Source organism: Mustelus asterias, chromosome 3 (genome assembly GCF_964213995.1).
Source record: "Mustelus asterias chromosome 3, sMusAst1.hap1.1, whole genome shotgun sequence".
Taxonomy (NCBI): domain Eukaryota; kingdom Metazoa; phylum Chordata; class Chondrichthyes; order Carcharhiniformes; family Triakidae; genus Mustelus; species Mustelus asterias.
Genome location: NC_135803.1, coordinates 157,975,814 through 157,998,449, shown reverse-complemented (window position 1 = coordinate 157,998,449; position 22,636 = coordinate 157,975,814). Strand labels below are relative to the sequence as shown.

Genomic DNA, 22,636 nt, shown 5'->3' with positions numbered 1-22,636 from the left:
CCCTCTATTGTTGCCTTCAAATCACCTGCCTTGTTGTGAATGCTGTTTGCGTTCAGATAGAGTGCCCTTAACTTTGCCTTTTTAATATTCTGCAGCATTCTGATCCTATTTGATATCATACAGCACAGGAACCGGCCCTTCACCCACCAAGCCTGCACTGTGTTTCTATCTCTCTGTTCGCCTCCCATTCATGTATCAATCAAGATACACTTTGAACATTGTTAATGTTCCTGCTTCCACCACCTCCTCTGGCAGCACATTCCAGGCACCCCCCACTCTCTGCGTGAAAAACTTCCCCCTCACCTTGAACCTGTGCCCCCCTGTAATTGACACTTCCACCCTTGGAAAAAGTCTGACTATCCACCCTGTCTGTGCCTCTCATCATTTTGTAGACCTCTATCAGGTCTCCCCTCAGCCTCCGTCTTTCCAGTGAAAACAATCATAGTTTATTCAACCTCTCCTCATAGTCAACACCCTCAAGACCAGACAACAGCTCAGTGAATCTTCTTTGCACTCGCTCCAAAGCTTCCATGCCCTCCTGCTAGTGTGGTGACCAGAACTGCATGCAATACTCCAAATGCAGCCTAACTGACATTTTACACAGTTGTAACATAACTTGCCAACTTTTATACTTGATGAAGGCAAGCATGCCAGATGCCTCCTTGGCCACCTGTGTTGCCACTATTAGGGAACTGCGGACCTTCACGCCCAGATCCCTCTGTATGTTAATGTTCCTCAGGGTTCTGCCATTTACAGTATAATTCACATCTAAATTTGATTCTCCAAAATGCATCACCTCGCATTTGTCCGGATTAAACTCCATCTGCCATTTCTGTGCCCAAGTCTCCAATCTATATCCTGCTGTATCCTCTGACAATCCCCGGCAACTCCACCAACTTTTGTGTCATCCGCAAACTTACTAATCAGGGAGAGACTGTGATACAATTAAAGAAATTAACACAGACAGAGAGGCGGGTCTGTGTGGTCTGTCAGGTTTAAAAGTAGATAAATCTCCAGGGTCGGATGAAATGTACCCCAGGTTGTTGAGCGAGGCAAGGGAGAAAATAGCAGGGGTGCTGGCAATAATTTTCAATTCCTTTCTGGCCACAGGAGTGGTGTCGGGGGCCTGGGGGACAGCCAATGTGGGACCATTGTTCAAGAAGGGATAAAGCAGGAAACTACAGGCCAGTCAGTCTAACCTCAGTGGTGGGGAAACTATTGGAAGCAATTCTGAGAGACAGAATGAATCTGCATTTGGAGAGGCAGGGGTTAATCAAGGACAGTCAGCGTGGTTTTGTTAAGGGGAGGTCATGTCCAGACCAACGAACCATGTAAAAAGTATCCCCATATTTAAAAAACAACGCTGGTCTGAAGCTTTGGGACTTACCACACAGACACACGGAGTGATAAAGAGCCAACACCACTTTATCCAGGCGAGGGGACGGTAGCCAATCATTCGCGCAATATCGTCTATGAAACGGTCTGCACCTGGTTTATGGGAAAAGCAAAAGTGTGTTGGTTCATTTCACAACTGACACTGACTCACTGGACACCCTGTAACTTAACCCTGTAACTCAATCCTGTAACTCAACCCTGTACCTCAACCCTGTAACTCAATCCTGTAACTCAATCCTGTAACTCAATCCTGTAACTCAATCCTGTAACTCAATCCTGTAACTCAATCCTGTAACTCAATCCTGTAACTCAACCCTGTACCTCAACCCTGTACCTCAATCCTGTACCTCAACCCTGTACCTCAACCCTGTACCTCAACCCTGTACCTCAATCCTGTACCTCAATCCTGTACCTCAACCCTGTACCTCAACCCTGTACCTCAATCCTGTACCTCAATCCTGTACCTCAACCCTGTACCTCAACCCTGTACCTCAACCCTGTACCTCAATCCTGTACCTCAACCCTGTAACTCAACCCTGTACCTCAATCCTGTACCTCAACCCTGTAACTCAATCCTGTACCTCAACCCTGTACCTCAACCCTGTACCTCAACCCTGTACCTCAATCCTGTACCTCAATCCTGTACCTCAATCCTGTACCTCAACCCTGTAACTCAACCCTGTACCTCAACCCCGTAACTCAACCCTGTAACTCAACCCTGTAACTCAACTCTGTAACTCAATCCTGACCCTCCCCACGAGGGCTCAGGCTGTGCTCCCAGCATAGTTATTGGGCTACAAGTGGCAGAGTTGGGTGGACTGGAGTGGCATAGGATGGAGTGGAGGGGGACGGAGTAGGGCAGGGGGGAAATTTAGGGGGTTGGAGTGGGCAGAGGGGGATGGAGGGGGATAGAGTGGATTGGAATGGAAGGGGCGGAGTGGGTGCGGGGAGATGGAGGGGGATGGAGTGAGCAGAGGGGGATGGAGGGGATTGGGACGGGTGCAGTTTAAGAAAATAACTGGAATTTAGATAAAGCAGGTTTCTGTCTCTGGAGTGTTGCTAACTCAGGACACCTTCCTGGAGTTTATCACACAATCCCCAACCACTCTGCCCCAACACTCCCTGCTATCCCAGCACTGAAATAACTGCAAAATACTGCGGATTCTGGAAATGTGAAATAAACACAGAAAATGCTGGAAAAATGCAGCATGTCTGGCAGCGTCTGTGGGAGGAAACCCACGCAGACAGGGGGAGAACATGTTGGGTGGGATTTTACAACCTCACTCGTCTCGAAACCGTAAAATCCTGCCAGAGGTTAATGGACCTCCTCACGCTCTCCCCTCGCCCACTCCCATTCCCGGGGCCAGAGTTAACATTTCCAATCCAATCGGATTCTTCTTCAGAACATCAATCATCACACAGTCCCACCTCCATCATTCTGTCATTGGTTATTTGATATGTCCATCCTTGAGTTCTCCACCTTCACAACCCAATCAGGAAAACAAAACTCTTTGTCCATCAATTTCCCCAATTTCCAATGTCTCCACAATTAAAAATAAATGTAACTTTCAAAAGGGAATTGGGGAAATAGAGAGAGAAACATTGGGCAGCCTACGAGGGAAAATGTTGGGGGTGTGGCTTTAATTGGATTGGGCAACACGGTGGCACAGTGGTTAGCATTGCTGCCTCACAGCGCCAGGGACCCGGGTTCGAGTCCCGCCTTGGGTGACTGTGTGGCGTCTGCTGTCAGAATTTTACCACCCCCCCCCCCTTCCCCCACCCCCCCCGGGAATGGGGACGTGCGAGGGGCAGAGCATGGGAAGGTCTGTTGACCTCAGGCGGGACTTTACAGTTTCGGGAAGAGCGAGGCCATAAAAATCTCGCTCTACATGTTCTCCCCGTGTCTGGATATAGCACTTGGGGTGAATGGGATCAAAGGTTATGGGGAGAAAGCAGGATTAGGCTATTGAGTTGGACGATCAGCTATGATTGTGATGAATGGAGGAGCAGGCTCGAAGGGCCACATGGCCTCCTCCTGCTCCTATCTTCTATGTTTCTATGTCTGTGTGGGTTTCCTCCGGGTGCTCTGGTTTCCTCCCACAGTCCAAAGGTGTGCTGGTTAGGTGGATTGGTCATGGTAAACTGCCCCTGAGTATCACAAGATGTGTAAATTAGGTGGATTATCTATGGTAATAGTGCAGGGTTACAAGGATGGGGAGGGCCTGGGTAAGATGCTTTTTTGGAGAGTCAGTGCAGACTCGATGGGCCAGATGGCCTCTTTCTGCACTGCACTCTCTTCCCTTCCCTGTTCCCTTCTTCCCTGCTGCTGTCAGACTTTTGAATGGACCTACCTTGCATTAAGTTGATCTTTCCCTACACCCTAGCTATGACTGTAGCACTACATTCTGCACTCTCTCCTTTCCTTCTCTATGAACGGTATGCTTTGTCTGTATAGCGCGCAAGAAACAATACTTTTCACTGTATGTTAATACATCTGACAATAATAAATCAAATCAAATCCAATAGGGATTCTGTACATTCTATGGTTCTTTCAGAGAGCTGGCACAGGGATTGGTTGAACAATCTCGATACTGTAAGATTCTATACCACCGTGTGGAATGGCTTTAGTTTGTGATGATGAACCAGGTTTGCTCACTGACAGATTAGACAGACAGAGCATGTGCTATTTTATCCAATGATTTGGGAACTGTGACCTCCAGGAGTTGTCAGGGGAGCTGCTGCAAGACCTGTTTGGTATCATTTTCAGACCATTCAGAGACAAAAGCTCAAACATTCAGAGCACTTACCATAAACCCAGGCAACAACAATACACTCCCAGAACGCCTGCCACAGCAGGGTAATGCCACTAGCAGAGTAATAATCAAACAACTGGAAGATGTACATTCCACCCTGGAACACAACAAAGGAAGAATTAGACACCCAGCTTGTATTAGGAACAGGAGGAGGCCATTCAGCCCCTCAAGCCAGCTCCATCATTCAATTAGATCATGGTTAATTTGTCTAACAGTACAAACTCTGAAAGTCACATTGAACTTGATGAGTTATTGTCGTGTTTAACACCAGGTGGAATATTTTCAGGATAAAGATCCTGAGGTGGTGACTGAAATAAAATGAAATGTGTCTGTTGTGTATTGGAGATGTGATGGGCGGGACAGACTCTGGTTAAAGATGGAGGGAGCTTTATTAATGGTGTGTGATCTCTTTCATGGCTGCTTCTTCTCTCTCTCTTTCCCATGCTCGGTCCATTCCATCATTTCCGGTGCAAACATCAATACAGCATGGTTCCAGCGAGCCAATAGGAATAAATACAAATATATAACATTTCCACCCCCCTTAAACTGAACGTTCACAAACAAGTTCAATAATCAGTGAGTCAGTCGGTCTGGAGGCCGTCACTCTCAGAACGGTTGGCGGTGAAACCTCTGCCGTTCTCTTCTTCACACTGATGGAAACCACTGGGGTCTTCGTCTTTCCACTGACACCATTGGTGGCTGGTTTAACTGGCATTGATGTAGGAACAAGAGGTTGTCTCTGCATCTGAACAGAACGTGAGGTGTTGCTTTCCTCAATGCTGTCTGGCAGTGTGGGGGTTGTAGGAAGGTTCAAGTCAGGACTTAGTGACTCCGGTCCTGAATTTTCAATAGGCTCCATTTTTGGTGGATCTGTTCTTCCAGCCAGTTACTGGTCTGCATGTCTCCTCCAGATAATGTCATCTCTGATCTGGACAGTGCAAGAGACCGGTCTGGTCTGCGTGAGTACGGTGGTAGGAACCCATTCCTCCCCTATGGTGTAGTTCCGAGCCAATATTCTTTGTCCTGGGTAGAAACCTCTATGTTTCGCCTTGCCTTCCCACCATTCCACTCGTGCTCATTGTTGCTGTCGCAAACTCGCCTTAGTTTTTAGAGGTTTTAAAAGAGCAAATGTGGAAAGCAGCTGCCTTTTCATCATGAATAAAGATGTGCGGGTTCAGTGGATTGGCCATGCTAAATTGCCCCTCAGTGTCAGCAGGATGAGCTAGGGTAAATGCATGGGGTAACGTGGATAGGGTCTGGGTGGGATTCTGGTTGGTGCAGACTCAATGGGCTGAATGGCCTCCTTCTGCACTGTAGGATTCTATTCTATGAATAAGGCAGGAGAGGCCTTGGTCATGGAATGTGTGGTATTCCATTAGAACAGCAAGAATTTAAGGTGTTTGTTAAGCGAACCTTGTCCCTGGGTTGTTTTCAAAGTGTGTTTCAGAGTTTGGACAATGTGTTCTGCTAGTCCATTAATAGCCGGGTGACACAGTGTGGATTTAATGTGTTGAATATCGTCGTCTCGGAGGAAGTTCTCAAATTCCTGTGAGACAAGTTGATGTCTGTTGTTGCTTCCCAACTGTTCAGGAAATCCAAAGTGACTGAATATTTCTCCTAGTTTCTCAATAATCTTCTCGGATGAGGTAGATGTCATCACAGCAACCTCTGGCCATTTGTCGTGAGCACTGACCATTACCAAGAACGTTTCATAGAATCATAGAATCATAGAAACCCTACAGTACAGAAAGAGGCCATTCGGCCCATCGAGTCTGCACCGACCACAAATCCCACCCAGGCCCTACCCCAATGTCCCTACATATTTTACCCACTAATCCCTCTAATCTACACATCCCAGGACACTAAGGGCAATTTTTAGCATGGCCAATCAACCTAACCTGCACATCTTTGGACTGTGGGAGGAAACCGGAGCACCCGGAGGAAACCCACGCAGACACGAGGAGAATGTGCAAACTCCACACAGACAGTGACCCAAGCCGGGAATCGAACCCAGGACCCTGGAGCTGTGAAGCAGCAGTGCTAACCACTGTGCTACCGTGCCGCCCGTTTCCTTGGAAAGGTCTGGCAAAATCCACCTGCACACATTGCTAACACTCTTCAGGCCACTCCCATGGATGCAGTAGTGCTAAGGGTGACAGGTCCCACACACACTGACTCTCACTGGGGTACGGGTCCCACACACACTGACTCTCACTGGGGTACGGGTCCCACACACATTGACTCTCACTGGGGTACGAGTCCCACACACACTGACTCTCACTGGGGTATGGGTTCCACACACACTGACTCTCACTGGGGTACGGGTCCCACACACACTGACTCTCACTGGGGTACGGGTCCCACACACACTGACTCTCACTGGGGTACGGGTCCCACACACATTGACTCTCACTGGGGTACGGGTCCCACACACACTGACTCTCACTGGGGTACGGGTCCCACACACACTGACTCTCACTGGGGTACGGGTCCCACACACACTGACTCTCACTGGGGTACGGGTCCCACACACACTGACTCTCACTGGGGTACGGGTCCCACACACACTGACTCTCACTGGGGTACGGGTCCCACACACACTGACTCTCACTGGGGTACAGGTTCCCATACACACTGACTCTCACTGGGGTACGGGTTCCACACACACTGACTCTCACTGGGGTATGGGTCCCACACTGACTCTCACTGGGGTACGGGTCCCACACACACTGACTCTCACTGGGGTACGGGTCCCACACTGACTCTCACTGGGGTACGGGTCCCACACACACTGACTCTCACTGGGGTACGGGTCCCACACACACTGACTCTCACTGGGGTACGGGTCCCACACACACTGACTCTCACTGGGGTACGGGTCCCACACACTGACTCTCACTGGGGTACGGGTTTCACACACACTGACTCTTACTGGGGTACGGGTCCCACACACACTGACTCTCACTGGGGTACGGGTCCCACACACTGACTCTCACTGGGGTACGGGTCCCACACACATTGACTCTCACTGGGGTACGGGTCCCACACATACTGACTCTCACTGGGGTACGGGTCCCACACACTGACTCTCACTGGGGTACGGGTCCCACACATACTGACTCTCACTGGGGTACGGGTCCCACACACACTGACTCTCACTGGGGTACGGGTCCCACACACACTGACTCTCACTGGGGTACGGGTCCCACACACACTGACCCTCACTGGGGTACGGGTCCCACACTGACTCTCACTGGGGTACGGGTCCCACACACACTGACTCTCACTGGGGTACGGGTCCCACACACACTGACTCTCACTGGGGTACGGGTCCCACACACACTGACTCTCACTGGGGTACGGGTCCCACACACACTGACTCTCAATGGGGTACGGGTCCCACACACACTGACTCTCACTGGGGTACGGGTCCCACACACTGACTCTCACTGGGGTACGGGTCCCACACACACTGACTCTCACTCGCAAAGAGGAAAATGTTCTGGCTTTCTCCTCAATTTCCACATCAAGTCCAGGCCACCAGAAATAACTTCTTGTTATTTCCTTCATGTGTACAACTCCACAGTGGACGTCATGTAGCTTCTCTAACACCCGTTTCCTCAATGGTGGCGGAAGAATCATTCTGAGCTCCTATAGAAGACATCCTGACTGTACTGACAGCTCCATTCTTCTGGAGTAGTCGGGTTTCAGGTTAGTTCCAAAGCCTTTCCTCCTGAAACCACATCCATCACATCTGAGAGCACAGGGTCGCTCCGAGTGTGTTTTTTCCTGTGCCTAAAAGCGACAGGTGTGTTGGCTACTTGTTGAAAGTAGAAAATATTCCAAAGAACTGCCTGGTACAAAGAACAAAGAAAATTACAGCACAGGAACAGGCCCTTTGGCCCTCCAAGCCTGCACCGACCATGCTGCTGGACTTAACTAAAACCCCCTACCCTTCCGGTAGTGGCAATCTTGAAAGTCCATCCATGTTACAATGTTGACTTGACTGTCGATGGTTAATGGTGTCAGTAAGAAGGCATTCGGCATTCTTGGTTTCATTGATCAGAACATTGAATACAGGAGTTGTGACGTCTTATTGAAGTTGTACAAGACATTGGTAAGGCCACACTTGGAAAACTGTGTGCAGTTCTGGTCACCCTATTATAGAAAGGATATTATTAAACTAGAAAGAGTGCAGAAGAGATTTACTGGGATGCTACTGGGACTTGATGGATTGAGTTATAAGGAAAGGCTGGATAGACTGGGACTTTTTTCTCTAGAGCGTAGGAGGCTGAGGGGTGACCTTATAGAGGTCTATAAAATAATGAGGGGCACAGATCAGCTAGATAGTCAATATCTTTTCCCAAAGGTAGGGGAGTCTAAAACTAGAGGGCATAGGTTTAAGGTGAGAGGGGAGAGATACAAAAGTGTCCAGAGGGGCAATTTTTTCACACAGAAGGTGGTGAGTGTCTGGAACAAGCTGCCAGAGGCAGTAGTAGAGGCGGAAACAATTTTGTCTTTTAAAAAGCATTTAGACAGTTACATGGGTACGATGGGTATAGCGGGATATGGGCCAAATGCAGGCAATTGGGATTAGCTTAGGGGTTTTAAAAAAAAGGGCGGAATGGACAAGTTGGGCCGAAGGGCCTGTTTCCATGCTGTAAACCTCTATTTTCAGCCAAGAGCAATGCCCGTCTGCATTCTACTTGCTGCAAGTGACGGAATTCCAGTTTGTCATCCAAAAATGGTTGTTAGCGGATGATGGTCCGTCAGCAATGTAAACTCTCTCCCAAGCAGGAATTGATGGAATTTCCTTACTCCAAAAATGATCTCAAATGCTTCTGGTTCAATCTGGGCATAGTTACTTTCAGCTTTGCTCAAGGTTCGAGAAGCAAAAGCAATGGGTCTTTCTTCACCTGATGTGGGAGACCACTCTGCTGGACCACAAGGAGATGCATCACCAGCTAACTGTACGGGAACAGTAGCATCAAAGTGCTTGAGAGCTTCAGACTTAAGTAATGTTTCTTTGGCCTACGTGAAGACGTTATTGCATTGATCTGACCACTTCCACATCTTAAGTTTATTTATTAGTCACAAGTAAAGCTTACATTAACACTGCAATGAAGTTACTGAGGAATTCCCCTAGTCACCACAGTCCGACGCCTATTCAGGTCAATGCGCCTAACCAGCATGTCTTTCAGACTGTGGGAGGAAACCCACGCAGACACAGGGAGAATGTGCAAACTCCACACAGACAGTGACCCAAGCCGGGAATCGAACCCAGGTCCATGTGAAACAGCAATGCTAACCACTGTGACACTGTGCCGCCCCCTTGTAGTGCCGTCTTGCTCTGGCACAAGAGGTTATTTAACGGTTTCAGAATTGATGCCAAGTTTGGGACAAATCTTCCATAATAATTCAACAATCCCAGGAAGGAATGTAACTGGCTTATATTCTGAGGTGTAGGAGCCTCTGTAATGCCGTTAACCTTAGAAGGAGATTTGTGTAGCCAGTGGCTTCAATCACATGTCCCAAATACCCAACGGAAGATTGGAAAGACTCATGTCCTTACGGATTCTCAGACCTGAGTTTTCCGATCCCTGGAGAGTGGCAACAAAGTTCCGAAGCTGTTCCTCTTCTTTTCCAGTGACTAGGAGGTCATCCAGATCGCACTGGATTTCACTCAGTCCACTCAGGATCTGATCCATTACACTTTGAAATAATGCAGGAGCAGATGCGATCCCAAACGGCACTCTTCGGTACCAGAACAAGCCTCCGTGTGACATGATTGTCAAAAGTGACTCCTTATCCACATGTATTGGCAAATAGGCCTGACTCGGGTCAAATTTGCTGAAATGTTGGCCTCCTGCCTATCACTCAAACTGGTCTTCAATGCGAGGATAATGGGTCCCGTTCAACACACACCACTGGATTTATGGTGACCTTGAAGTCTCCGCAAATCCTTACAGATCCATCTTTCTTGATGAATGGAACAATAGGTGTGGCCCATTCACTGATGCTGACAGGTTCCAAAACTCCAGTCTTCACCAGCTGCTCCAAGTTAGCCTCCATCTTTGGTCTAATATTATGTGGTATAGACCGTACCTTCAAGCATTTCGCTTGGCTTCTATTATTGACATTTTGACCATTTTTAAAAATTCATTTGTGGGACATGGGTGTCGCTGGCCGGGCCAGCATTTATTGCCCATCCCTAGTTGCCCGAGGGCAGTTGAGAGTCAACCACATTGCTGTGGCTCTGGAGTCACATGTAGGCCAGACCGGGTAAGGACGGCAGATTTCCTTCCCTAAGGGAAATTAGTGAACCAGATGGGTTTTTCCGACAATCGACAATGGTTTCAATGGTCATCAGTAGATTCTTAATTCCAGACAATTTTTATTGAATTCAAATTCCATCAACTCCCGTGGCGGGATTTGAACCCGGATCCCCAGAACATTAGCTGAGTTTCTGGATTAATAGTCTTTGCGATAATGCCACTAGGCCATTGCCTCCTCATACTGTCCTGCCTGCTCCCTAATTCTCCATCGAAAACACCGGTGTGCTTTTTAAAGATTTTTGTGAGGCTGGATTCTGCGTTGGTTATCATGTTAACTTCAGCCCAGTTCAGTCGAAGCTTCTCCGGCCACGTACGGACCATCGGTGCTGGGTCGTTTCCCTTCACTACGTGTAGAGGCAAATCTACTGTTTGCCCATTGAATTGCACAGCTCCTTCAGTGTGGCCCTTCAGTGGAACCACTTCTCCTGTGTACGTCTTCAGCACTATCCTTGATGGCTTCAAGGAAATGTGTTTAAGTTTCTCCTTGTAAACAGTTTCTGGCACCAGCGAGACTGCTGCCCCAGCGTCAACTTCCATCCTTACTGAAAGCTCGCTTCTTTCTCTCCTTACTCCATTAGCTCCATTGGCCCACGCAGGGTACTGTTTACATATTCCCCTCCCATCACCTCCAGCTTCACTGCTATTTGCATTTACCCCCAGGTTCCCCACAATTTGCTCTTACTTACGTCCGTCACCATGCACAGGTCGATGATAAAGCAGACCAGACAACAAACAGCAACAACCACCTCTCTTCGCAGACCGCCAGACACGTATGTTGGGAAGAGATCCATGATCCCAGTGATGAAACCCTCCACTCCCACAAACTGCAAACAAGAAAAAATCAAATTCACCAACGTCTGAATGAATCACAGAATCTTACAGAACAGGAGGCTATTCAGCCCATCTTACCTGTGCTAGCTCTTTGAAAGAGTTTCATCACCCCTGATCTTTCCCCATAGGCCTCTGCAAGTTGATTGGACAGCAGGTAGAATTTAGTTCAAGTCCAGTCTGTAAGCCAGGCTGAGGAATCTAATAAACCCATCACTGCTTAGCATGGAGGGAGGGGTGTGGGGGGGGGGGGGGGGGGGGGGGGGTGTTGGATAGACCTATCACTGCTTAGCATGGAGGGGGGTGGGGAGGGTGGGGGTTGGATAGACCTATCACTGCTTAGCATGGGGGGCTGGATAGACCTATCACTGCTTAGCATGGGGGGTTGGATAGACCTATCACTGCTTAGCATGGGGGGTAGGATAGACCCATTACTGCTTAGCATGGAGGGGGGGGGGGGGGTCGGATAGACCTATCACTGCTTAGCATGGGGGGGTAGGATAGACCTATCACTGCCTAGCATGGGGGGTTGGATAGACCTATCACTGCTTAGCATGGGGGGTCGGATAGACCTATCACTGCTTAGCATGGGGGACTGGATAGACCTATCACTGCCCAGCATGGGGGGTTGGATAGATCTATCACTGCTTAGCATGGGGGGTTGGATAGACCTATCACTGCCTAGCTTGGGGGGCTGGATAGACCTATCACTGCCTAGCATGGGGGTCATCATCCTTAACAATGGGGAAACATCTTCCTGCTGTTGCTGAGGGGATTTTGGTGCTGGGATTGGGAAGAAGCTCAGAAGGAAGGTTGTTGGGTCAGTGAGTGAATGAGTTCCTGATTTTACCGGAGGTGTGTGTAACGGGAGGGGGTGGAACACCCCCATGAGGTATCCAGAACTCACCCCTCCCTGTCTCCCCACCAGAGCTAGTGGCTGCAGCCAGGCCCATCCTGAGGAAGGCTTCCCCCTTCACTCTGGTGCCCCGGTACCTGTTGTCAGAGTTCATTTTAATAAAATTAGGACATCTTCAAAGAGTTCCTCAAGATGGAACTTTCCTCACAGTGCCCTTCCCATAGTGGCAGTGCCCAACTCTGCCTGTGGAGCTGTCACCCTGCTAAGGCTATGGGTCCTCTGGTTAGAAGGTTGCTTTGGAAGATCTCACGAGTGGTAATGTTGCCAAGTGAGCAATCGACATAGAAATTGTTCTGAGTTTCATTTAGATTTGAAGATGTTTAATACTCTGCCCAATGATACGGGTTGAGGAAGGACGAATGGGGCAGGATGAGCAGCTCATTTGAGCTATAAGGAGAGACTGGAAAGGCATGGGTTGTTTTCTCTAGAGCAGAGAAGGCTGAGGGGGAAATGATTGAAGTGTGTAAGATTTTGAGGGGTATGGAAGCAGCTGTTCCCCTTGGTTGAGGGGTCAATCATGTGGGGGCATAGTTTGAAGGTGAGGGGCGGAGAAGGTTTGGAGGAGATTTGGGGAAAAGCTTTATCACCCAGAGGCTGGTGGGAGTCTGGAATTCACTGCCTAGGAGGGTGGGAGAAGCAGGAATCCTCACAAACTTTAAAAAGCACTTGAAATGTCATAACATTCAAGGCTGTGGGCCAAATGCTGGAAACCGGGATTAGTGTAGATTTACTGTAGTTTTATTGGTGCAGATTTGATGGGCTGAAGGGCCTCTTCTGTACTGTATGACTCTTCCAAACAATATTTGAACGGAGACAAAGTGTTAAATAATTCAGATGGTGAATGTGACAGAATGAAGAAAAATTTGTATTTTTATAGGACCATGAATGACATTTTCCAAAGTCCTCACAGACTATGAAGTGTTTTTAAAAAGGATTCACTGCTGTGACATAGGAAACTTGGAAACCAATTTTCACACAGTAAGATCCCACCTGGAGCAATAGGATAATGAGAAGAGAAGGCAATTTAATATTTGTTGGTGAGGGTTTAGAGAGATATGAGAGAGAGCTTGTTTCTGGCTCTGAGATAACATTGCAGCATCTGGTTCAAATAGTTCAGAATCAAGTCCACTCTGAACTCACCTCCTGTGAGATAATTGAAGAGTTTTCTCTGTAAAAAAGACCATTAGGTTGTCTGGTTGTCATTAAAAACCCAACTGGACCTTACCTGGTCTGGGCTAAGATGTAACTCCAGTCCAATCACCCAATGTGGTTGACTATTAACTGCCCGAGTGAACAAACAAGTTACAGAGCTGCATTCGAACTGTTACCAGGGGCTCACCCAGGGCAATTAGGGATGGGCAGTGAATGCCAGTGTTGCCCACACACCTGGAACTGAACCAAGGAAACATTCTGCAGTGAGATTAACCGCGTACCTGACTGTCCAAGCCGAGGACCAGGAGCATGAAGAAAAACAGGGCGGCCCAGAGAGGGGCGATGGGCATCAGGGTGACCGCCTTTGGGTAAGCGATGAAGGCCAGGCCCGGTCCTAAAGGAGGAAAATCAGAGTCCTGTCAGGAGGCCGTTTCATTGGCTCTTTTCTGTTCTCCTCACCTCTACTCACAATCCAATTCTCTAAAATAACAACGGCGGAAATCTGCAAAACTCACTTAGCAAATGGCTGCATCACGGGGAATTGAACGAATATATCGAGGGGGGGAGGGGCCAGGGTGTTGGGGGATGGGGGTATGGAGAGGATTTATAGACAGGGGGCCATGGGGAGTTTTTTGGAGTGCGGAGCGGTTTACAGGGAGGAGGCTATGGGACAGGATTTACAGGGACAGTGTGAGGGGGAATGGACAAGTCTTACAATCCTGTTACTTATCTGATGGAGAAGGAAGAGAAGATTTAATGGAAGAACTCACTCCAGCTTCACAATCTCTCTAAGTGTTGTTCCCCACATTGATTCGACACAAACTACTGACACCAAAGCTGGTGAAATGTTTCTGGCTAATTCCTATCGCTCTTTATCAATATTAAAGTCACAGAGGTTTATAGCATGGAAACAGGCCCTTCAGCCCAACTTGTCCGTGTCGCCCAGTTTTTACCACTAAGCTAGTCCCAATTGTCCACGTTTGGCCCATATCCCTCTATACCCATCTCACCCGTGCAACTGTCTAAATGCTTTTTAAAGTCAAAATTGTACCCGCCTCTACTACTACGTCTGGCAGCTTGTTCCAGACACTCACCACCCTCTGTGTGAAAAAATTGCCTCTCTGGACACTTTTGTATCTCTCCCTTCTCACCTTAAACCTATGCCCTCTAGTTTTAGACTCCCCTACCTTTGGGAAAAGATGTTGACTATCTATCTATCTTATCTATGCCCCTCATTATTTTTTATAGATCGCTATATGATCACTCCTAAGCCTGCAGGAAAAATAGTCCCAGTCTATCCAGCCTCTCCTTATAATTCAAAACATCAAGCCCCAGTAGCAAATCTTTCCTGCACTCTTTCTAGTTTAATATTATCCTTTCTGTAACAAGGTGACCAGTTCTGTAGACAGTATTCCAAGTGTGGCCTTATCAATGGACACTGTGGGAGGCTAGGAAGGAAATTGCCAGTTCCCCAGCAGGGATATTTGAATCATCGATAGTCACAGGTGAGGTGCCTGAAGATTGGAAGGTGGCAAATGTTGTGCCTTTGTTTAAAAAGGGCTGCAGGGAAAAGCCTGGGAACTACAGGCCAGTGAGCCTCACATCTGCAGTGGGTAAGTTGTTAGAAGGTATTTTGAGAGACAGGATCTACAGACATTTAGAGATGCAAGGACAGATTAGGGACAGTCAGCATGGCTTTGTGAGTGGAAAATCATGTCTCACGAATTTGACTGAGTTTTTTGAATGGGTCACCAAGAAGGTAGATGAGGGCAGTGCAGTTGATGTTGTCTACATGGACTTTAGCAAGGCCTTTGACAAGGTACCACATGGTAGATTGTTGCATAAAGTTAAATCTCACAGGATCCAGGATAAGGTAGCCAACTGGATACAAAATTAGCTTGATGAGAGAAGACAGAGGGTGGTTATAGAGGGTTGTTTTTCAAACCGGAGGCCTGTGACCAGCGGTGTGCCTCAGGAATCGGTGCTGGGTCCATTTATCATTTATATTAATGATTTGGATGAGAATTTAGGAGGCATGGTTAGTAAGTTTGCAGATGATTGGTGGCATAGTGGACAGTGAAGAAGGTTATCTCAGATTGCAACGGGATCTTGATCAATTGGGCCAGTGGGCTGACGAATGGCAGATGGAGTTTAATTTAGATAAATGCGAGGTGATGCACTTTGGTAGATTGAACCAGGGCAGGACTTACTCAGTTAATGGGAGGGCGTTGGGGAGAGTTACAGAACAAAGAGATCTAGGAGTACAGGTTCAGAGCTCCTTGAAAGTGGAGTCACAGGTGGACAGAGTGGTGAAGAAGGCATTCAGCATGCTTGGTTTCATTGAATACAGGAGTTGGGACGTCTTGTTGAAGTTGTACAAGACATAGAGTCATAGAGGTTTACAGCATGGAAACAGGCCCTTCGGCCCAACTTGTCCATGCCACCCTTTTTTTACCACTAAGCCAACAGTGGACCCAGCACCGATCGCTGAGGCACCCCACTGGTCACAGGCCTCCAGTTTGAAAAATAACCCTCTACAACCACCCTCTGTCTCATGTCATTAATATTCCTGGTTGGATGAATTCTTACCAGATTCTGCCACCTTTGAGATGTCCATTCCTTGTTCAGAGGCCATAAATCCGAGCACAGAAAAGACAACAAATCCTGAGAAGAAGCTGGTTGTGCTGTTAATCAGTGCCAAGAGGTAAGCATCTCTGTAAACAAAGCACCAAGACAAACACACCGTTATAGCATTTACCCACCGCCCAATGTCTTCAAACACAAAGCAAGCTCCAAACTCGAAACTTTATCAAATATTTAGCCCAGAGAAGTACAGAAATCGCACCCTCCCCATCAGTACGTAGCCTCGTTAATCAGCACCTCCAAACCTGACTACAACCCGAGACACGAACAATCAGAACTGAAGATGTTACCGGCTTATTCTGATGCAACGACAGTCTCTGGAGACACTCAGGAAAACATACTCTTTGGATGCAAAGGCACGACGCAGTCAAGGGTACAGGAAGGATTGGATACATACAAGAGCAAGTTATTAACACACACATCATTTGATATTGGCAAGAGACCTTTCAGCTGCTGATACTAGAAGCAGTGACAAATACACAAAATCTCTCTGGAATTTTAGTTTAATTGGCTGAAATAAAACTGGCTACCGTTCAGGTGCAGAGACAGCTGAAGGAACACTGAAGCAAGGTGAGGTAAACACTCTGCCAAACAGACAGCTGAACTAGCAGCGAGGAGTCAGAGAGGGAGGATTTTACCAGCACGTGGATGGATACCATTGGAGGGGAAACACAAGCACATTTCCCCTGACACCTTACTGACACACACCTGTCTACAGGTAACTCCTAACAAGCACACACCTGTCTACAGGTAACTCCTAACATGCACACAGCTGTCTACAGGTAACACCTTACTGACACACACCTGTCTACAGGTAACACCTTACTGACACACACCTGTCTACAGGTAACACCTTACTGACACACACCTGTCTACAGGTGACACCTTACTGACACACACCTGTTTACAGGTAACTCCTAACAAACACACACCTGTCTACAGGTAACTCCTAACAAGCACACACCTGTCTACAGATAACACCTCACTGACACACACCTGTCTACAGGTAACTCCTAACAAGCACACACCTGTCTACAGGTAACACCTTACTGACACGGACCTGTCTACAGGTAACACCTTACAGACACAGACCTGTCTACAGGTAACACCTTACTGACGCATGCCTGTCTACAGATAACTCCTAACAAGCACACACCTGTCTACAGGTAACACCTTACTGACACAGACCTGTCTACAGGTAACACCTTACTGACACAGACCTGTCTACAGGTAACACCTTACTGACACAGACCTGTCTACAGGTAACTCCACAGAAACACCTGTCTACAGGTAACACCTTACTGACACACCTGTCTACAGGTAACTCCATGGAAACACCTGTCTACAGGTAACACCTTACTGACACACACAGGTAACCTGCCAGCATGCCCCTGCCTACAGGCCACTCCCGACCAGCACACACCTGCCTAAAGGTAATTCCCCACTGGCACACACCTGTCTGCAGGTAACACCTGCCCAGCACACACCTGTGTCCCCATCGGCACACACCTATCTGCAGGTAACTCCCCACTGACACATACCTATCCACAGATAACTCCCCACCAGCATACGCCTGTCCACAGGTAACTCTGACCCAACATACACCTGTCCACAGGTAACTCTGACCCAACATACACCTGTCCACAGGTAACTCTGACCCAACATACACCTGTCCACAGGTAACTCTGACCCAACATACACCTGTCCACAGGTAACTCTGACCCAACATACACCTGTCTACAGGTAACTCCCCACTGGCATACATAAACTGGCAGTCTAAAGGTAACTCCACGGAAACACCTGTCTACACATAACACCTTACAGACACACCTGTCTATAGGTAACTCCTACCCAACACACACCTGTCTATAGTAACTCCCTACTGGCATACACCTGTCTAAAGGTAACTCCACGGAAACACCTGTCTATGTAACACCTTACAGATACACATTTGTCTACAGGTAACTCCTACCCAACACACACCTGTCTACAGATAACTCCCCACTGAGCAACACCTGTCTACAGGTAACTCCTCACTGGCATACACCTGTTTACAGGTAACTCCCACCCAGCACACATCTGTCTACAGGTAACTTCCCACTGGCACACACCTGTCTACAGGCAACTCCCCACCGGCACACACCTGTCTAAAGGTAACTCCCATCCAGCACACATCTGTCTACAGGTAACTTCCCACTGGCACACACCTGTCTACAGGTAACTCCTACCCAGCACACACCTGTCTACAGGTAACTCCTACCCAGCACACACCTGTCTACAGGTAACTCCCCACTGGCACACACCTGTCTACAGGTAACACCTACCCAGCACACACCTGTCCACAGGTGACTCCTACCCAGCACACACCTGTTTACAGGTAACTCCCCACTGACACATGGGCTGAATGTGTGATCTCCATGGATTGAAAGCCCCTGATTCTGATTGGATAGTGTGCACTAAGAGGAATGAGCAGTAGAGACACTTGATTAAAAACGCAGGTCACCTTCTCCCTGCCGAAACCATTGAATAATTTGGTGTACACAGCTGATCCTAGTCAATAAATGCTGATCTTAACCGTAAAATCCACAGGTGAATCATTACAGGAGTTGTAAACCTCTTCAGAACTGTGTTGTCTGTAAAGATTCCTCTTAAATGTATCGATCTTCGACAATGGAAACTTAAACAATGCAAATCGTCAAATCCAAGTGTTGGAGAGTGAGGACTGCTTTCCATTAGGAATTTCTTACAGAACCAGTTTCGCGTTGCTGCCTCTGTGCCGGGACATATTCGCTCATCGCTAATTCAGCCCTCATTGACTCCTGAATTCTCACTTCAGGTACATTGGGTTTGTACTTGAGATTTTGATTGAATGTTTTGTGTGCCAAAGCTAAGGCTCAGCTTTCCAATGGTGAGATGGTTGAATGAGACATCACACTGTGAGATTGTGAGTGAGTGAACGTGTTCAGGTCTCACTAGTATCGAGACAGATTGAAAACCTTCGAAGGTGCAGCTTTGCTCCAATTGACTTACTGAGCAACTCTTTGTAAGAGTATCTGCCATCTTGGGTGTGCAAGTCCACAGATCTTTGAAGGTGACGTCACAGGTGGAGAAGGTGGTGAAGAAGGCATATGGCATGCTTGCCTTTATAGGACGGGGCATAGAGTATAAAAGTTGGGGTCTGATGTTGCAGATGTATAGAACGTTGGTTCGGCCGCATTTGGAATACTGCGTCCAGTTCTGGTCGCCACACTACCAGAAGGACGTGGAGGCTTTGGAGAGAGTACAGAGGAGGTTTACCAGGATGTTGCCTGGTATGGAGGGGCTTGGTTATGAGGAGAGATTGGGGAAACTGGGGTTGTTCTCCTTGGAAAGACGGAGGATGAGGGGAGACTTAATAGAGGTGTATAAAATTATGAAAGGCATAGATAGGGTGAACGGTGGGAAGCTTTTCCCCGGGTCGGTGGTGACGTTCACGAGGGGTCATAGGTTCAAGGTGAAGGGGGGGAGGTTTAACACAGATATCAGAAGGACATATTTCACACAGAGGGTCGTGGGGGCCTGGAATGTGTTGCCGGGCAAGGTGGTGGAGGCGGACACACTGGGAACGTTTAAGACTTATCTAGACAGCTATATGAACGGAGTGGGAATGGAGGGATACAAAAGAGTGGTCTAGTTTGGACCAGGGAGCAGCGCGGGCTAATTGTTCCTTGTTTCTCGTGGAAGTGGAAATGACTAGGGTTGGGAAGCATTTTCCGATCAGGGCCATTGTGATCTCCTGGACTCGTTTCGATCGCCTCAGGGGGTCGGAGAGGAATTTCCCAGATTTTTTTTTCCCCATATTGGCCCTGGGGTTTTTCACTCTGGGTTTTCGCCTCTCCCTGGAGATCACATGGTCTGGAATGGGGGGGTGGGGGTGAGTTAATAGGTTGTAATGAACAAAGCATCGTAGCTGTGGGGGACAGCTCGGTGGATAGGATATTGGTATGTAGATAGGCTGGAAAATTGGGCGGGGATCCTGGATTCAGGATTCAATCCTGGACCGGGGAGCGGCGCGGGCTTGGAGGGCCGAAGGGCCTGTTCCTGTGCTGTATTGTTCTTTGTTCTTTGTTCTTTATCTCCAAAGGCATGAAATGAATGTTCTGGAAGGATCCGTGTGTATTAATGCCAGGGCAGAGTCAATTCCATGATGTGACTTGAAATTTCTAGAGACGACAAACTTTGACAAAGCCTCCCAGAGTTATGCAGAGCTGGGATTGAGTTGTAATCTACTGGGCTCGGGAGTGTGAGGCACCCCCAGTGGTTCTGGCTCACCTTATTAAACCACTGGCAATATTGCGTGTGACTGGGTGGGTGGCTGTGTCACCCCAGAGGGCAGTTAAGAATGAACCGTATTGGTGTGGGGCTAGAACCACTAGGCCAGACTGGGTAAGGATGGCAGATTTCCTTCCTGAAAGGAAGTTTCTTGGTCAGTTTCATTTCAGAGTTTTTTGAGGCTAACACAGATTCTCAAACATTTACTGGCTGCTTCCAAATCAGACACAGTAGCAGGTGCTGAGGTCAGCAGGAAGAATGCTACTTTCAGCCTCAGTGACTCCTGGACCGCTCCTGATGAATAGTTAGTGAAGACATTCCCGCCCTCCAGCACTTCCCCCCACCCACTCCCCCCACTACCTTTGTGAACGTCCACCTGTGACAAAATTAAACTCCGCCTCTTGCCAGGCAGTTCATAGCGGTGGTATCACACAGATGGGTAAAGTACCAGGCTGTAGCTGTGAGGGGAGGGACACAAACTGAAGGGACAGTGTGGGGTAACAGAGATGGCGGTGAGGTGCCCAGTTTCTGAAGCAGCAGCTGAAATGATGAGGGTTGGAAGAGACCTTGTGTGAATTCGATTGGAACATGATCAACTTACTGGATAAAGTGACACGGTGAGGAAAAATAGTCGGCAATAATTGGTTAATAAGACAATCAGCATTCATGCATGTTAACGAGATCGAATGGAGAATTCCCAGGACTGTTACTGTGTGTTGTCAAGACTAAAGCTTCGCTTCACTGACAGTCTCCTGCTCTGCTCCAATTATATGGAAAAGTCTCTGAGGAACTAGACAACATTGTAGTTGGAGCGAATGGAATCGACCGGATTGAAGCAATACAGTTCACTACTTCCAACAACACTTCCAAGGAAAGGGGAAATATCTCTCCTCAAAGTGGACTCACATTGGCCTCTAGATTCTCATTGGACAAGAGCTCTCTGGGAAACGACATCCTGAAGCTTCTTGGCCACACATGGATAATAATTATTCACTGTTCCTCACAGGAATGTTCCAGGAATTAACAAAAGCCTGAGAAAGGTAGGGGGATGTTACCATTGGGCTAGGATGTGAAGAGGCAACTCAAAGATAGAGGTGAAACTTCTTGAGTTTGCACTGCTTAGACGTGGTTGAGTTGGATGAGAAGGAGGGTGAGGAGGGTGAGGAAGTGAGTGAGGAGGAGGTTGAAGAGGAGGTTGAGGAGGATGAGGAGGAGGGTGAGGAAGTGAGTGAGAAGGAAGAGGAAGTGAGTGAGGAGGAGATTGAGGAGGTGGTGAGGAGGGTGAGGAAGTGAGTGAGGAGGAGGTTGAGGAGGATGAGGAAGTGGGTGGAGATGACATCTTCCTCTATCTCCCGATCATCTTACCTGCGGGTGAATTTCAGGTTCCTGGGTTTTGCATGTACACTAGATCTTAACTAATAAAATATAGCAGCTAGTGAGGTTGGTAAAGTGGAACATTAGACTTGTAAACACATAGAAGAGTGGTTCTATAACTTATTATCAAATCATTACCATCCCTTCAACCCCTGCACTTGGCAGAAGAGGATCCCGGAAGATAGAGGGGACAGGTTGGCATCTGTTGTTGCTTCACACTTATCACACAGCAGTGTTCGCTCCTGTTACTGACACCATCAAGGGTGTGAAAGTGCAGAACCCAACAGGAAAGCAGGGCACATCCTGGAGAAAACTATAATTACAGATGAGATTAACCAAGCTGGAAATGTACTTTCTTGTAGAGAGGTGAAAATTGAGCTGATTAGGACACAATATCAGCAATGGCGTACCTGGGCAGTGTGCATCACTTCATCACCTGGGAGCTTCCAGGATCCAGCAACAGGACCACAGGAAGGATGCACAATTTCAATGAAGTATGGCTGCCCGAGCACCAGAGAACAGCACATACCGAGTGAGGGAGTTTCATTGACTGCAGAGGGTTAGGCAAATCATCAGAAATCTCCAAATGCCACGGTTAGGAGTCAGAGGGAGAAGAAACAGATTCAATAATAACTTTCAAAAGGTAGTTGGAGAAATACTTGGAAAAGAAAAAAATACAAGGCAATGGGGAGAGAGGAGGGGACTGATTGGATAGAGTGTTCAGAGAGCTGGCAGAGGCATGATGGGCCAGATGGCCTCCTGTGCTGTAAGATTGTAAGGCTAATTACAAACATATTTAATCAGATGTTTGGCACTCAGTTTATGAGTATAAGGCAATTGGCACTGCAGCAGCATTGCTGAGGTGTGCG

At 47.9% G+C, this 22,636-nt stretch overlaps 1 protein-coding gene across 1 annotated transcript in view; it reads right to left on the bottom strand.

Moving 5' to 3' along the window:
- LOC144491764 (sodium- and chloride-dependent creatine transporter 1-like) overlaps positions 1-22,636 on the bottom strand; it is a 179,363-nt gene that overhangs the window by 9,475 nt on the left and 147,252 nt on the right. The window contains exons 8-12 of the mRNA XM_078210022.1: positions 16,029-16,153; positions 13,721-13,833; positions 11,230-11,367; positions 4,203-4,305; positions 1,388-1,488 (exon numbers count right to left, since the gene is read on the bottom strand). Of these exons, the coding sequence (XP_078066148.1) occupies positions 1,388-1,488; positions 4,203-4,305; positions 11,230-11,367; positions 13,721-13,833; positions 16,029-16,153 (580 nt within the window). The remainder of the gene's footprint in view (positions 1-1,387; positions 1,489-4,202; positions 4,306-11,229; positions 11,368-13,720; positions 13,834-16,028; positions 16,154-22,636) is intronic.